We start from the raw sequence: 18,670 nt of genomic DNA, 5'->3' as shown, positions 1-18,670 counted from the left end.
TCAGACGCGCCTGCGAAAGATGGCAAATACAAAGGTGTGGTTATATTTAGTAGTACAGCTGAAAAGTAGTTGTATCTGACGTATCAGATATACCGTTAGGCATTTGTAGAACGTTTTAACGGTCTGAATGGGGTTCAGACTTAAAGGTGGAAACTCTGGAAGTGTGACGTTATCTTATCTCGCTTTTCTTATCTCGCTTTTACTAAGATACCGTTGCCACTGAGTCGCAGACAGTTACAAATAGTCGGTCTGTAGATTCGAACTCCAGTCTATCGGGGTTCCACTACCTACTTTAAATGGAAAACCTGATTCTATTAACAGCATTTCTTTATGTTATTTGTATTTTTTATACATTGGATAGCCTTGCGTAAAGTGTTAGCCTATTCAAGACAGATCATTTTGTCTAGGCTCTACATAGCTGATATTGCGGACACAAAAGGCATATACACACGTCACACGTATACAAGAACTGTAAACGTGACCTAGTTAAAATGTAAACAAGTATTTTCGGGTTATAGGAATGCATGTACTTGATATAAGAGCAATAATTCAATATTTTCTGACAGTTGCTATATATTATGTGGAGAATAGCTCTGTATACAGTCCTATTACGACCAGAGCACTGGATGTTATGTTACCTGCAGAAACGAAACAGTACATTATACCGGGACTGTAATTGCTAGGCCAAATACAAGTGACCTTTGAACATGTCAGGTACTGAATTAACTAACTTTGAACTGAAACACGACTTGGTTAAATTGGATACGTGGGGGGTTGTAAATCTTCACGCCGTCTGGTGGGCGTGTCAGCCTGCATATTTACAACAGGTAGATTGTATACATAGCTGTCAGTCAAACGTGGTCAATGCAAGCTCTGTCCTACGCGTATTACAAAAAACTGCACCAGATCTGCAGGTAAATAGGCGGTTGGGATTTTCAGCTGGAGTTGAGACTTGGTGCTTTTTAGAAAGTGGATTTGTCCAAACGTGATTTGCAGAGAACGGATTGTGGCGACCAGATAGATACGGGTGTCATGTCCAGACTTTTTGTGAAACTTCACCGTACAGGTATGACCTTGTTTGGGTGTCTGATCTGTAATGCATGTATATACCTGCAATATCTTGCATGTCACATCAATATATTTGCCTGTTTTGGTTGTCAGTCAAATAGATTTACTATACTCAGATAGTCAGGCCGTGGGTCGGTTGTTCAAAAGCGTACTAAAAGTTAAGCCAGGCTTAAATCTGAATACTTATTTTAGCCTAATTCAAATCTAATGGTATTGTAGTCCAGACTAAATATCGTGCCTAAGTACTAATATACTTACAAATAACTAGGCCCAGGATAATAAAAGTAACGACATGCCGTTCTGAAATTGGATTTGATAGAAATTATAGCGCGGTACGGGGTTGAGTTGGAAGAAGTGTAGGGTACTCTGTGGAGTGTTGAGGATGAATCCTCGAGATCGTGGACCTAATTGATTTGAAAGTATTAAAAAAGCATACTGTCTCATTTAAAGTGAACATAAAGTCAGCCACTAGCGCTGAATTAATTAGTAAAGTAGTATTCCAGAAATGTTCTAAAAATATTTAAACAAAAATATACCGGACTTCCACGGTTTCCTACCACCATAATGCTGGACGTATAAGTGAAATAATTTTGAACACGGCGTGAAACATTAATCAAATAAATTGATAAATAAATTTGATTACTTTCAGGATGTGAAACGAACGCTTTCCAGCTCGCCCGTGTAACAATGTTTTTTTTTTTTTTTTTGGCACTTCAGTGCGTGGGCCTACTCATTTCTGTCAGAAAACTTTCATCAGCATCAGCGCAGCGTTTTACACCAGTTACACTCTGAGGACTGTCTGTATCAAATCTGGATATTTACATTTTAGAGTGTACTCATTGATATCGAAAGGCTTCATCAGTACCGACACAGCGTTTTAGCACCAGTTACACTCTGAGGGCTGTCTGTATCAAGTCTGGATTTTTACTCTTCAGAGCATACTCATTGCTATCAAAAGACTTTCGTCAGCACCGGTACTCAGAGGACATTGACGAATACTCATTGCTACCCGTGACACGCCTTTTTGCAGCACAGGGACAGCGTTTTGGCATTAAAAACGATCTGAGAATGGGAGGATATGTTCTAAGTTTCCTGGTATTTGTAATTGTTTTCGCTGACTTTCTATGTCACATTAAAGGCAGTTGTGTCTCGGATGACGACAGTTTAGAACACGATTATGTGTCGTTTAGGAACAGATCTCTACATACTTTCCCAAGCAACATCCCAATAGGTGCTCGCCATCTTGATTTAGGGAGAAACTTCATATCGAGTCTCCCTAACGGAAGTCTTCAGCGGTTTCCATATCTGACCTGTCTTGACCTTAGCTTCAATAGTTTGACCTTTCTTGACCAGGGAATCTATGCAAATATGACGTCACTTGTTGTTCTGACGCTGACAGGAAATGGCATAACTGCAGTCCATCCGGGTGCGTTTGATGGGACGGAATATCTGGAGGAACTGAACTTATCAGAAAATGATTTGGCCATGTTTGATTTTTCGACTCTCAGCAGCATGTCTATATCGCTCAAATCCCTTGATCTGTCAAGAAACAAAATCGAAAGCTTTGCCAACAACAGCGTAACCTTTCTCTCATTGGAACATGTTAACTTAGACAGAAACCGTTTAAACATTCTTGAATATGGTTGGTTACCGAAACTACCGTCCGTGAAGATTCTTGAATTGCAAGAAAATATTATCACCCATATCACAGATGATATCTTCTTCGGTTTAAACAGCTTAAGAACACTTGACTTGGCTGGTAACCAATTAGGCCTGTTGACGAACAGTAGCTGTTCTGGATTGGGAGATTTAGATGAATTACGTCTAAGCTATAATCAGTTCACAACTATACCATCCTCATGCTTCACGGTCACAAAAAATGTGACGAAACTGTATCTGAATGGCAACAAGTTCGAAACCGTGCCACAACGAAGTTTTCAAAGTTTAGTTAACTTGCACCATCTGGATATTTCCGATAGCGCTGAACTCCGGGCATTTGAGTCTGCGGCGTTCGCGATGCTGGAAAATCTGGTCGAACTTCGATTAGCGAATAACGATCACGTGACGGAAATCGACACCAGCGCCTGGGGAAGCACGCCAATGACGAAACTCAAAGTTCTAAAACTAGATTCCAATGCTCTTTTGCGATCTGTACCAGAAGCTCTCGTTGATGGTTTGCCCCAGCTGGAAGAAGTTTCCCTGCAGAACTTAAGTCTGAAATGCGACTGCAATTTAAGGTGGATACGAGAATGGGCAGAACTCCGGGATTACGTGACATTTCATCTGACCAACAGCGAATGCGTGAATGCTCTTTCTCCCGGTCTAACACCAGTAACGGATGTCAAGACCGAGGAAATGGTGTGCGAGGCTCCTTACGTGGTGACGTCATCAGTCAACAGTGGCCATCTTCCGGACTTCGCTCAACTCAAGGTGAGACACCAACTCCTGGGCGAATAATGGAATGAGTGAGTGAATGATTGAATGATTATTGCTGTACGCCTTTTCTCAAAAGTTTGATGCGCAAAAGAAAGAAAAATTACATGTCTGCGCAGATACATCACATAATGTGTTAGCGATCAAGAGAAAGTGTAAAGTGCCATGGAGACTTGTATAGGAAAGTTGCATACTTCTGTGTAATTGACTTCTTATTGTACCCACATAGCTGAGCTGCATGCATAGGTAAGGCAGTACTCTAAGTGAAAGCTTGACAGTCTGAACTACTAAAAAATTACAACATTACTACAGGAAATTACTAAATAAATAATACAGAAAATCAATGCATTCGATTAACCTATAAATGCTGCATATTCTGAGTGCAATGTAACATCTTTAAAATTTTATGCAACATAATGCTTTCTTGCAAATTATGCAAGGCATATTAGAGATTTATGATAGAAAACGTTAGTTAAGGCAATGCTAGGTGGCAACATTGTCATAGCAATCTTCTATAAGTGTTATCTATAATACACTTTAGAAAGTGTAAATCTATAACATTGCAAATGCTTTACATCTTCCATCGCCGCCTATAAATGAATGATTTAAAGGTACTGACTGGATATACACATTTGTAATTTATAAAGGTTTATACAGCTGAAAGAAAAAATGCTTGAGTTACCAAGTTAAAGTACAGCTGTATAATTGTATGTTAAAAGGAATATAAAAGCACATATATACACATTTTGATTTTCATATTTGTGGTGCGCGAGTTTAAATCGACACCTTTTCACATTTCACAGATGATAGATATGCCCTACATTTTATTATTGAGTGTTCACTGAGAGGCTTACATGAACTCACAGTAACACAGTTCCCTTTTCTTACGCCGAACAAAACACGCGTAATACGTGAGTTATTTTATAATATATATTTATAAATACCTGGATATATAGTTGAAGTATATATTATACTGATACAAATGATTTTTTGCAGACTCAACCGGGATAACAAAAGCTCAGTTTCGAACAGAAAAGAGTTTTATCTTTTGTGATTAGGCTGTATCGCGGAAAAAGCATGTCACGAACGATGTTCATAGATACCGTAGACATATTCTTGCATTCTGAGTTGAATAGTGGACAATGCCAAAAAAAATAGAAACGTACAGCATAGAGAGTAAGACCAGAGAAGCGACGACAGTATGATAGACGTGCAGCATAGAAAGTAAGACCAGAGCATCGACGACAGTGTGATAGACGTACAGCGTAGAAAGTAAGACCAGAGCAGCGACGACAGTGTAATTGACGTACAGCATAGAAAGTAAGACCAGAGAAGCGACAACAGTGTGATAGACGTACAGCTTAGAAAGTAAGATCAGAGGAGCGACGACAGTGTGATAGACGTACAGCATAGAGAGTAAGACCAGAGGAGCGCCAAAAGTGTGCTAGACGTACAGCATAAAAAGTAAGACCTAAGGAGCGACGACAGTGCGCTAGACGTACAGCATAGAAAGTTATACCTGTGGGGCGACGACAGTGTGATAGACGTCCAGCATAGAAAGTTAGATCAGAGAAGCGATGACTGTGTGCTAGACGCACAGCATAGAAAGTAAGACCAGGGGAGCGAAGAGAGTGTGCTGAACGTACAGCATAAATAGTAAGACCAGAGGAGCGACGTAGTGTGCTAGACGTACAGCATAGAGAGTAAAGCTACAGCAAGGACGACAGTGTGATACACGTTCAGCATAGAGGGTAAAACCAGAGCAGGGGCGACAGTGTGATAGATGTACAGCATAGAAAGTAAGGTCAGAGGAGCGACGACAGTGTAATAGTTGGCAAATGGTCACACCTAACAGAAGATATCCGATATCTAGTTAATGTATACCTCAGTAATGGGGATTATCCACTGTCAGTTTTTCCGGCGAAATAGTCGTGCAGTGGATACCTTATTCTGTCTGAGAATAGATATAATAGATAATAGATAGTCGTTGGTTTGCTGAGAGTAAATTGTCATTATAGCATGTGTCTGATTGTAAGTTGCTCTCTAACCATAAAAACTTTGAGTGAAACTGTTTTTTTTTTTGGTTTTTTTTTTCACCTTCAAAAAGATTTTTTTTCTTCTTTACTGTGACAATGATTAGTAAAAAAAAATAATTCTTTTTTTCTGTATCTTAGATGTAAATATTTACTAAATTATCATTTTTATGAGGAAAATGTTTTTGTTTTCGCATGAGCCTTCCACATCCCTACTGTCCAGACAATCTCTACACTAATAGGGCGCGTTTTTATTCTTGCGAGAAGCTATCAACAGATATAACGTGTATCCGTGCATCATTGTGGCCTGTTAAGACATGAATCAGATGTTTTACTGTTTAAAAAACCTATCAAGTAGATCCCCAGAGCTGCACATTCCAAATTGTAGATAGATGGTTGATGTCTCTTGAGTCGACTCCGATTTCTTAAAACGTCGAAAATGGAAGAAAAACGGCAGAACTTGGTGATCAAACATCAGAAAATCTACTCCGCTATAATCCGTTGGCCTTGTGACGTCATAGCGGTACATTCGCTACAGGCATCTGAGGCTCCGTACAACACACAGAACAAGAGACAATCGCTATGCTTTTTCAGCTTATTTCGAGATTATCCCATGCCAAAGTGTGGCTTGCGACTGCAATAGCACAAGGCAGACAACTGTAAAGTTATATACGTCCAAAAAATGCCACAGCTTTTAATGAGATCTGGTCCATATTTTCTCAGATATGGACCAGATCTCATTAAAAGCGTCCTTTGATTTACGGGGGACTCGATCGTAGTCGTATGAGCCATATTTTCTAAAAGAAACGGCCAAAGCCTTCTACAATACAACTCACAATCAGCTGACCCGACTGCATGAATACCCGTGTCGCAGCGGGTAGGCCTATAGCTCGACTTGGCTACAAAAATTTATAGTCTGTGGACTACGAAACCGTGCCAAATTCTTCACAGATACTATCTGGCCAGGGCGAAATGGGCAGAAGGTCCAACTTTAATGGGGTTTTTAAATGGAACTAGCTGACATAACATTATAAATGCAGTTTACAGGCTAACATAGCATGATTGTGCCTAGGGAACATTTAGTCTGAAAATAAAGTCGTTGGTGATCTCCTTGAAGAACGAAGAATTAAAAGTACATTTATGTCCAAAAGCGAATTAGGCCTATACACAGGCGCAAAAAAAAAAAATTAACAAAATTGACAAATACAGCTATAAACTTCGAAATTCAATTGAAAAAGTCTCTCCAGGTTTACATTCACCAGAGCGTGGTATGAGTCGATCTTATCTCTCTGTTGAATGCATTTGCGAACCCAAACGCAGTGTTGCATCTTTTTCTTGGGATTTCAGTTGTCGTTATGGCCATGATTCTTCTTCCTCGAGGAAAATATGTCGAATAATCTTAATTGTCAAGTAGACAGCTCCACACGACGCTATTCAACAGTCCAGTGGAAATACATTTTGCCACTGACTTTGGAAAATTATTGAAAGATACTCTAGCTGAACTCTCTGACAGCGATTGTCTATATATTTTGCTCGGAAGAGGAAACGCTTCTGCAAATTCCCCCAACAGAAAGTGTCCAGAAATTGTTGGGTAGTTCTCGCAGGTTGACAGCCACCTCTAGAGTTTTATTCCAACTGTCCTTATAAGCATCATTACTGCATATATCTGACAAAACCAAATTCTGCTGATTATTTCTCATGCTAATGCAAGCCAAACTCAATATCCTTCGAAACAGGACAGTTGGCAAAATGACGCACACAGCCCCAATAGCGTTATTATATGTAAGTACATGTAAGTTAACGCTATTCGCTTTAATAGCCCCTCGATATATTATATAACTGCTTACCTGGTGTATAACCGCGAGAATTGGGTCGAACACGTAACATTAATTGCCACCGACACAATATCTCGTAATCTTTGAGTTATTTGTTAATTTTACTCCCTTGCGATAAATCAAAAGAGCAGGTTTAAATAAGGGGAAAAAACGCCACTTGATTGATACAGTTTTGTCCCCTCTGCAAGAAATTGGTTCGATATTTAAAATATTAATAATATGTTTGTAGGTAACCATAAGTAATGTGGGTCTTCCTGTGGTCACGTGGGAGCTCCCTAACGGAGATATATTTGGACTAGGGACACACCGTCCCTCTACCAACGACACAGTAAGTGCGTACAATCAGGTATGCTTCCTTTTTGAGGGAATAGCATGCCTTGGTTATAACCTTATGCCCCCCTACGCATCAATGAATAGTAAAGTCTAAACCATGATATACTCATGCAAGGGTTTCTCGCTGGCTGAGATGGCAAGAGGGCTTGTTCGGTTGAACTGTTAGACCTTTGACCTTAGATCATGTGTTGAAATTCCGCTCTCGCTATTTTACTGTAGCTGTAAAGACAGTCGGATTTGCATGTATATGCACCTGGTGAATTGTGGGTTTTCTTTCTTCGTGTAACCCGGGTTCCTCCACCCATAAAAATGACCATTGTAGAAGTGAAAATTCTTGAGGAAATATGGCCGCAAACACCACTAAACTGTACAGCATAAATAAATAAAGAAATAAATAAATAAACGATCGTGGGAGTATATTCTCACACCTGTGTTTCAGACCCTTGTAATCATAAACACCACAGTGGTTTCTACAGTCCTTGTCTGCACCCTGAACATATCCAACATCACGACGAACTTTTACGGCCAGTACGTCATGACAGCCACAAACATGGCGGGCAATGTGACGCAGAGTCTCGTTCTGGAGGAGGTATCACGTGACGTGAACCTGGCAGATCTTCCCCGCGTTCAGCTAACAGTGTCGCTGGTATCGGTTGTTGCCGTCGTCTTCTTACTGGGAATGATTTGCTTCATTAACCTCCATCATACCAACGAACAACGGTTTCAAAGACTTTCCGCAGAGAAATCGAACGATAATAACTCTACTGAGGATGCGCAACAGGGAACTGGCTCGATGTCTGATGTGGAAGCTGTGATAGAAAACCTTGACTCTCGGACATTTTTACAAAAAGAAAAAGCAGTAGCGACAATTGCAGGGGAACATAACAATCCTGGCTTTGAGCAAGACGACGAATTTACCCGACTGTAATTACTCGGTACCGGTATGGATACCGTTACTGACAAACACTGTGACGTAAAGATATAGGCCTACGCACGCTATTGGTGGAAGACAAGTGGCCTTGAAATAACTGCAGAATGCGCAAACTGTCATCGTGGACTTATTGACACAAAGGTCAAATGAACAGTGAGTGCGGGGGAATCCAAAAATTCTCTGTCCTTGACCCTGGTTGAACTCGTACCTCCAGAGTCCGTCCGCAATGAAGAAAGGAAACTGCGACGGAACGATGGTATATGCACTTGCTGAACAAGATGTACACAGCGCGATGAACGCTTATGTTTACACACTGAAGACATCTACACTGAATATATAGGACCAATATGACGATTTACGATTACGCACTCGTGTGCGTATTTGTGTCCGGACCAGAACTATAACAGCTTTCCGCGTAGAGTTTTAATTTTTTTTCGACAGATGACGATGTGTCGCAACTCACCTTTTCACCTTCTGCATTTCTCATGGTTACCAGATTGCCATTTTCCTGTGTAAATAGATATATAAATATAAACATAAAAATATATAAATAGATATCATTTCGTGTACAGGCTATTACTCCAACAGTTTTCTGCGTAGAGTTTTAATTTTTGGTGGATACATGTATACACAGATGACGATGTGTCGCAACTCACATTTTGACCATTTCTGCATTTGTCATGGTTACCAGATTGCCATTTCCCTATGTATACTATATAAATAGATATCATTTCGTGTCCAGGCTATAACTCCAACATTTTTCTGCGTAGAGTTTTGATATTTGGTGGATACAAACATACGCATATGACAATGTGTCGCGACTCAAATTTGTTCATTTTCACTGTTGTCATGGTTACCAGATCGCCAGTTTCCCTATAAGTACTGTATAAATAGATATGATTTCGTGTCCGGTCTATAACTCCAGCAGCTTTCCACACAGAGTTTCAATTTTTGGTTGATACATAGGTGCACTGGTGACGATGTGTCACGAATTACATTTCTACATTTTTGCAGTTGTCATGGTAACTAGATAGCCATTTTCCTTATATATACTTTATAAATAGATTAGATTTTCGTGTCCGGGCTACAACTCCAACTCTTTTCAGCAGTTCGCAGGGAATGCCTCATATCCCATGTATAATGTTTTATTTGGTTACTTGAAAAGCTAGGCTACCCTCGGAGACTTTTCCCGTGTAAAGTGGAGGTCAATTTAAGGGTGTGCGTTTCCTGAAGAACTTTCCTGTGACATACATGTACAGATATGCATGCCACAGCCACTTTGGTTTGTAAATTGTCTTCAACAAATATAAAAACTAAATATAAAGGTCTGTAAGAACCTATAATGGTTCATGTGTAATATTGTATTGACGGATATTGGCCAATATGGTCAAATAAAACGAGGAACTCAGGTAGATGAAATTATATATGGAACATCCCTATGGAACATTTTCAGCAATAAAATCTGATGACCAACAGTGGTTGGGGAACATTTATGTATTATATAAGAAGTGTACATATGTACAACTGTTTACATCTAATACCTTGAGGGGTCCCCTGTGGCTTAGTTGGTTAGCCCGCTAGCGCAGCGTAATGACCCTGGAGTCTCTCACCAATTGCGGTCGCTGTGAGTTCAAGTCCAGCTCATGCTGGCTTCCTCTCCGGTCGTACGTGGGAAGGTCTTGCAGTATCCTGCGGATGGTCCTGGGTTTCCTCCGGGCTCTGCCCGGTTTTCATCCACCATAATGCTGGCCGCCGTCGTATAAGTGAAATATTCTTGAGTACGGCGTAAAACACCAATCAAAACAAATGACACTTGGAATGTCAACAATTCCTAAGAGATAAAATGCTATGACATCTTCACTATTGTAAAATGTCAGTACCTGTAGCTTACAATGTTACTCCGTGTCACGACTGTTTGCAAGCATATAGCATATGCCCGTTGTAACACCGTTGTAAGACTGCACCCTCAATATACCGGCTGCTTGGATCTGACTGGCTGTCAGTCCCAACTTTTTGTAATTGTTATAGTAACTTACCAGGGATATCTCACCCATCGGTCAACAACCGAATAAAAGAAATTTTGTGAACTGTATACACCTGTATGTAAATGGCCAAAATGAATTGCAGCCTGGGTACACTTTGATAAGTCTACCTATAAGCAGTTGGTAGTGAAAAAGAAATGATTACCTCCTTTTAAAACCGTAGTATTCAAGAACTATTCAAGACAAATTTTAAGTTGTTTCGCTTAAGCGCCGTCTTTATCGTACTTAGGCCTGTGTGACGCTCATACCTGTTTTCGAAAAAAACCATGATGGACTTAGTCAAAACAAACGATGGAGTAATATACTACATTTAGATTAAACTTAGCTCCAGGTGTCTGTTAACACCTATTACTTAGATGGCGGAGTATCATAGCCACAGCGGCAACCTATGCTTAACCACATACCGTTTCATATCAAATCGGGAAAGACCTTTGTAAACGATGTCTGCATTCCGACCCAGGTGTCAACTGTGGTTCCGAACCAGATGTCAACATATGGTTCCGAAACAGGTGTCAACTGTATCTCCAAAACATGTCAACTATGGCTTTTACCTTGGGACTCACCCGCGCACGCGCAAAACTCATTGTATGTTCCCTTTGGATATTTCACATGATCCACGAATTCCGGTCTGAAACTGGTGAATTGAAAAATCCGACCCTGTTTTGGTTGATACGGAGGGTAATATGGTACAATGATACAGCAGTTTTCATGTTCAATCTAATATTACAATATAAAATAATCAAATTAATAGGAAACCATGAGATAAGTGAATTGCTTGTTTCCTCTAAATATAGATATGCCGCGAATATGCCATTATATTCAAATAATAGTGGGGACTATATCATTATGGCTTTGATAGCAGACTAGGTTCATGAGTTCTCCATGATGGTAGAAATGGGAGCGACGAATGATCTCAGATGTCAGATGTTATGTCATCCTACCCACAAGTTATGGCTGGCGTCACGGGACATTTCTGTTGGAGCCAATGGAACTCTTCATTTGGAATGCAAATCCACATGTCTGGCATTTAACTTGAGATGGACAGGATGGGCTTTTCATTATACAGTTGGCATTAATGTGATAGTCTTGCGCATAAACTTTGGCGTATAATGTAATATCCACATTTGTGCCCATTTTCTTTTGTCACATTTGCGAATTAAACATTCCTGGTAACACTCGCATGCTACTGAATGTATGGTAACGCTTTTATTGGCGACACATTCGTTAAACCGACCTGTGGATTGTTGGGTCAGAATATGGGATGAATGCCGTGATACAGTTTAAGGGTCACCTTCAGACATTTCGCAGTAAAAAATGTATGTGTGCGTAGATATTTTTAGAATAGAATTCTTGGTTCAAAACCGGAATTGGGCAAGGATTTTGTAGATTTCCCTCTCTTACCGCTTTTGGGGCCTTGTGACAATAAGTGGTCGACGACCCTCGTGTTGCAGTTTAAGCTGTCAAACGTTCGACTGTCTTCGAATGATTTTCGTTTCATAGTTGATTTTAAACGCGTCATTTGCGACATAACTGTCTTTAACTTCTAGCAACGATATGGCATTCGCAATTCTCAATCAGTCAATGTGAAAATTGTAAGACTTAATTAAATATGGTATTTATACAATATCTGATACAGTATCCAAATAGTTTTAATATACAGCATCAGCATGCAGCAACACTCTCCCATAACCCGGGGTACAAATATATTTAATTTAAACTGGAAAGAGCTCTGGGAAACCCACGACCATCCGCAGGCTGCTCGCAGACCTCCCTGTATATACGTTGGACGACTACATATCTGCGATAATAAAGACTAAAGGCTACTCTTCGCGCGTTGACATTTATAAACTCCCGTTCTGAAAGATCACAAATGTGATGAAATGATGAATAAGAGGTTTGGGTGAATATCAAACAAGCCTCATGCTGATTGCCGGTTAGTATAGTTTACATTATACAATAATATATGAAAGCCATAAGTACAAAAATTCATCGACAACGCCACTGTTGCGTCAGTTATGCTGTGTACTCCTGCTGTATACATGTCGACCTGTTCGCGATTATCAGAGGGAAGAACTGTTCATGTGGTCTTGTACGTTATCACACTATTAGGCACAAGGATTCAGCTATCGGGAGGTAGCAAGGCAGACGGCTGTGGCGGAGGGAATGACGTATATTATAAAGATACCGACACAAACTACTATGATTACTATGGCTATCCGATAGAATCCAAACAAATCTTTATAAAAGGAAAGCCTACTGTCTTCTATCAATTTAATCTGACTGCCTCAAACAGATTCTTGGCTACGGATTTCACAAATTTTTATGCGGACCAGAACAATTCTGCAATCAGACACATACAAAAGAAGGTGGCAAATGTATCGTTGAGTGTGATCCTTGTCAGTGTGACGAAATGTGCCACTTCTACGGAGACTGTTGTCCCGATCTATTATTTAGTGATTCTCCGGACACCCCTTCAACTCCATTTGCTCATGTGTCGTGCTCAAAAGAATACTGGACGATTTGGAGGAATTGTTCAGATATAGTTATGGTGAATTCGTGTCCACCTGATGCAGATCTCACAACAAGAGAGAAATGTGAGCGGTTAGATACAAACAATCAAAACCAGGCTACGCCCGTGTCGATTTTGAGCTCTCAAATCACCTACAGGAACATCTTCTGTGCCCAGTGTCACAATGTGCCTGATGCCCAGGCTTGGAGACATCATGTCTAATGCAAGACGGATAATACGTTGAACACTGCCTAGTCCAAGGCTGATTGGTGGCGTCGTGTGATGGCGGATGAATGGTATAAAACTGAGTCCTTTCCACCTTCTGAGGTAACAGTTAGGCAATGTTACCACTCTGAAGTAGACACGTGTGGCGAGAACCCAGACCCTATGATAGAAAACTTGTGTTTGTCCTTTAAAAACACCGTTGATTTTTACGGACAAGATACATTTTACATCACATATAGAAATATATTTTGTGCTATTTGCAACAGAGAAACTTTGATTTTGGCGACAAAGTGGTTCAACTGGGTTCTCGCCGCCGCTAAGCGTGCTAATAGATTTCTACCCGGAATCCGGATGACCAGAATCTCTCGGTGGAGGTGTCCAGATCTGTGACGTGAACCAGGTTTTCGATCCCTTTTCGGTAAGTTCACGTCATTCAATCATTTTATTTTTAAATTTAAAAGAAATGCCACTCAACATTTATGTTTAAAGGTATTAAATATACTGATATGTTTATGTCAGTTTTCAATCTATCTTTGTACTACCCAAGATGGGTATTTATCATATCCTCACATTTACCTGTAAAGGCATTAAATATATTGATGTAGTTATGTCAGTTTTCAATCGATCTTTTCCCCACAGAACAGGAATGTTTATTATACACCTCCCATGTATCTGTAAAGAAATTAAACATTTTGATATGGTTGTGCCAGTGCCCAATCTACACCTAACTGTCTAGCTGCATTGATATATTAACATGACGCCAACAGCTGGATTACGCTTCGTTTATTTGTAAAAAAGTAGATGACGTTAGCCTTGACCTATATTTTTCGATTCCAAATTTATTAACTGATTGATTTTGATTGATTGATTGATTGATTGATTGGCTGGTGTTTAACGCCATGCTAATGAATGATCTTGTCAGACGAATATGGTAAAAGTCCGGTTTATGGTGGAAGGAAACCACCGCCAGTCATCAGGTGCCTGATTTACCTCCTGACTTAAAGGCACATCGAAACAGCAAGAGCTGGAAAGGAACATTCGACCTGACTGGGTAAGGGGCTGATATTTGCAGCTGGACACCGCTTTAACCTTCTTTAATCATGTTGAGCTTTGATAACTACTATTTGATAGTAAATTGAAATAAGGATAAGCGGCACCCCAGAAGGTATTAGAAGTACAAATTGAAGCGAGGGAAATCATGAAATCATGAGCTAAAGCAACAATAAATTTCTTGCAATCACTGTGCATGTACTGTACAAAAAGACAACTGACATACAGGAACCGGTATATTTAGGGCATCGATTCATTACCGGCCTTGGGCAATTTGTACTTTCCCCATGTTCTCACAATAACCGGTCGACTTCGGTCGTATAAAAGTTTGCGTAATGTAATGTTCCTTGAATAGCACTTGTCTTCCGTCTACCTGTGTGCATACCTGTACATTAAATTTGGAAAATGAGCGTCATTGAAATTCTTGAATATTGTGTAAACAACAATCAAATAAAGAAAGAAAAACGCCCTGGTATTGACAGCGCTATCTTGCGGCTTGCCATAGCCTCCTCTATTCGTTTATAAGGAGCGATTCAAGACCGCTAATCTATTCATATATTCTATAACCATAATCAGTTATTACTGAACGATTTTGCCAACAAGGTAAAACTTGTACAGAGAATTTCTCAGTGTCTATCTCCTATTCTTCGTGGAGGTTAGGTGACAATAAGGAGCCGATGTCGCTCACGGAATCAAGTTTTCAGTCTTGCTCTTGACGAACATCTCTCGGCGTTCACTATGTGTATGTCAGACATGGGTTGCTCGTCAGTGAATTACGTGTGAAGTACGACGTAATCTCTTTCCCACTAACTACGCAATTAGAGTAAATTCCCACGTACGTCCAGAGAGGAAGCCAGCATGAAATACACTTGAATTCGAAAAACATATCACTGAGCGTCTTCTAAGTGATTATGCTGCGCTAGCATGCGAACCATTCGACCACGGAGGCTCGAGCATTACCAATAGGAGCGGTCAGCTCTCCAAAAACACATCCCCCGGTATTGTCCATTAGTCCCAAGAACTATAATGACCACTTAATGAATGTCTTCATTACATGGCTTTAGCCTTTGCCAACTGGTGACAGTAAGCAATCGAAGAGGCTCGTGTGGCCTTTTGTGCGTTACAACGTTGAATTAAAATCACATGCATCAGCGCAGTGTGCATATGTGTACGTCACATTTTGGAAGTTCGTCAGTATCTTGCCAGAGGTCGATGGTTTACGCCGGACACCCCCTTTTCCTCCACACATGAAACTGACCACCACGGTAGAATTGAATAATTCTTGAGTATTGCGTGACACAATAGAAATCCATGAAAAAACTAAATAAATTGACCAGTGTCGAACAAACACGTGGGTTTATTTCGATTCATTACCATAATATTATTCTAGAGACACATTGGCACACTTTTGAAAACTTTCATATAGTTGCTTTAGTCCAGTAGACCTACATATAAGTATCATGTAATACACAAGTAATGTAACTCAGAAAAATGAGGCTCATTTTGATTCTGTGTATACCAGTATTAACATTTGATTTTGTCGTCATCAGAAGCTGATGGCAAAATAAAATGCCGAATAGGTGCTGGAAACGAAATTTTTCACCAAATGAACAAATGACGGGATTCGTTTTGCAATACAACATGTATACATTAGTGTGAATGACACTTTGCTCTTTTGGAATTTTGTTCTCAAGTTATGTTTATCTTTTGTTGTATGGATATAAGAACAAAAGTCGCGGAGAATATTTTTAGGCATTTCGATGATTCAGATTGCAAGCATTAAGGAGCGCGTTTTGGAGTGGGCATGATGAAAAGCAGCAAGATTGTCAGAATTGCACTGTAGACCTAAGTAATATGACCCAATTTCTGCTGATTGTACACACTGAACAACGTCTAAACTGAAATCGTTGTACACACTGAACAACGTCTAAACTGAAATCGTTGTACACACTAAACTGAAATCGTTGTACACACTGAACAACGTCTAAACTGAAATCGTTGTACACACTAAACAACGTCTAAACTGAAATCGTTGTACACACTAAACTGAAATCGTTGTACACACTGAACAACGTCTAAACTGAAATCGTTGTACACACTGAACAACGTCTAAACTGAAATCGTTGACCCCGTAAAGATTCTTAACTTATGTCTTCTTCTCCTTACACGGCATGCGGCACCCTCTACGTTTGTTTTACATCACTGCCATGCACGACCTCCAAAATTTATACGGAAATCTTGCACAGATTCGAAGTCACTGGGTGATAAGGATGATGAGGCAGGAGGTGATATCATAAAACAGAAAAACTCTGTCTCGACCTTTCTAATAATACTTTAGACACCTGCATTCTCTTTATCGAGAGTACGCACAACATGATTCTAACGAAAACCTAACAATAATATTGCTGAATGTTAATTAGATAATTACGCACGAGAACACCAGTGGTGAGGCTAAGCCCAAGGAAGCGTACACGGCAGCTTGTCTAATGGTAGCATTGATATAAAGCGAGCGTAGAGAGCGGCACATGCGCTGTAAGGAGTATGATGTCAAACCTATATGCCATGAAGAAACACAGAGATACATCGTCATGGTATGGTTATCTCTGACGTAGTGTTATACCCCGGGGGTAAGGTTTGGAATAAATTGCTCAGTCAAAAATGTTACAGGTCTTATTTAATTGAGAATGTGTATTCTTTTTGCGTCTCTGTGACATTATCCATTATTAGGCGAAACATTCCAACGACTTCAAACAATTTTGAACGACTCTGCAGTGCGAGAGATACTTGCTGATCTTCAGAGAGAATGCGTATTTGTTCCAGCCGTCAAATATATATGTCTAGAATTATTTTAACAAGCTCTTGTAGTGGAGGTACTGAACATACCAGCGGTAATTGCCCAAACTTCAACGTATTCATTGACGACGTACACACTCAAAGGACTGTTAAAGATGTTTGAGTGTACCTGTTTCGCCCATTGACAAACATCCCGTTGTACTTTTGTCCGTCAGCCATATTGGAAGGTCGTCATTTGACTGTTACAGTGCGTTACATAAATACCTTATTTGTTATTCAAGGTTAGTTGTTTAAGTGCACCAAACCCCTAATAGTAATAGCCAATTGTTATAAATTCAGAAAAATAACGAAAGTCACAGATTAGAATAAGTATATGAGACTTGTGGAGCCATACCATGTTCCATATGGATCATTTTAAATTCGGTATGGAGGTAGACGTGGGGTTTTACGCTGTACCAATTTTCAGTCATATGATAATGAGGAGCCATTGGGTCTGTCTACATATACTGTGGCAGCACTCACATTCTATGATTTTGTGGGGCTCGTTTTTGTACTCCTACGGTTGTTTATTTTCCTATGTTAATTTATTTTTTGTTTACGAAGACGTTGCACTGGTCAGACTGTGTTAACGCGAAGTTGTCTCCCTTGGACTGTAAAAGTTAGTGAGAACTGATTCCGAAGATCTATATTCATAAAAGGTGAATACAGGCACCAACTACATCTTAGCATGAGTATAAATCACCCCCTAAACTCTAGCTACTTAACAGGTGCATTTAGTTGAGTGCTAGATTAACATGGAATGTACTGGAAAAAATCAAATGCATTCTGAGAGGCTTAAAGCTATAATCCTTTGTCCACTACTTCTTAAGTAACCCATTGCTCTAAAACTACGCGCATATATGGAATGCCCTCGTTGTGTATAACAGAAACGAAGCGCCATTACTGTTTGCTGATAGAGTAAACTGGATGGCACTGTTCAGCCTTGTGAAATGGTCGGTATTGGCTGCGTTATTTCTTTGTTGGAACATCTTTAAGGCTGTTTTAGCCAGTTTTATTAAATATGTCAACTAAGGGCCTCCGTGGCTCAGTTGGTAAACGCGCTAGCGCAGCGTAATGACCAAGGAGCCTCTCACCAATGCGGTCGCTGTGAGTTTGTCCAGCTTCCTTCCGGCCGTACGTAGGAAGGTCTGGCAGCAACATGCGGATGGTCGTGGGTTTCTCCCGGGCTCTGCCCGGTTTCCTCCCAGCATAATACTGGCCTCCGTCGTATAAGTGAAATATTATTGAGTACGGTGTAAAACACCAATCAAATAAATAAATAAATATGTCAACTGCATGGATCCTTACGTACTCCTTACCTTACTAGTCAAGCTTGTCTAGTGGCAGCTGTGATGTTAAGCGAGCTTAGTGAACGGCAG

The 18,670-nt window shown here is 40.1% G+C and overlaps 1 protein-coding gene across 1 annotated transcript; it reads left to right on the top strand.

The window, feature by feature from the left end:
- Nucleotides 1-3,043: 3,043 nt before the first annotated feature.
- Nucleotides 3,044-10,070, top strand: LOC135476846 (leucine-rich repeat-containing protein 4B-like). Its single transcript, XM_064756988.1, has 3 exons — nucleotides 3,044-3,498; nucleotides 7,599-7,697; nucleotides 8,142-10,070. Exons 1-3 carry the CDS (start codon nucleotides 3,085-3,087, stop codon nucleotides 8,628-8,630), a joined length of 1,002 nt encoding a protein of 333 aa, XP_064613058.1. The 5' UTR covers nucleotides 3,044-3,084; the 3' UTR covers nucleotides 8,631-10,070.
- Nucleotides 10,071-18,670: the final 8,600 nt, after the last annotated feature.

The sequence above is a fragment of the Liolophura sinensis genome, chromosome 10, assembly GCF_032854445.1.
Source record: "Liolophura sinensis isolate JHLJ2023 chromosome 10, CUHK_Ljap_v2, whole genome shotgun sequence".
NCBI lineage: Eukaryota > Metazoa > Mollusca > Polyplacophora > Chitonida > Chitonidae > Liolophura > Liolophura sinensis.
This window is presented reverse-complemented; position numbering and strand designations above follow the sequence as displayed.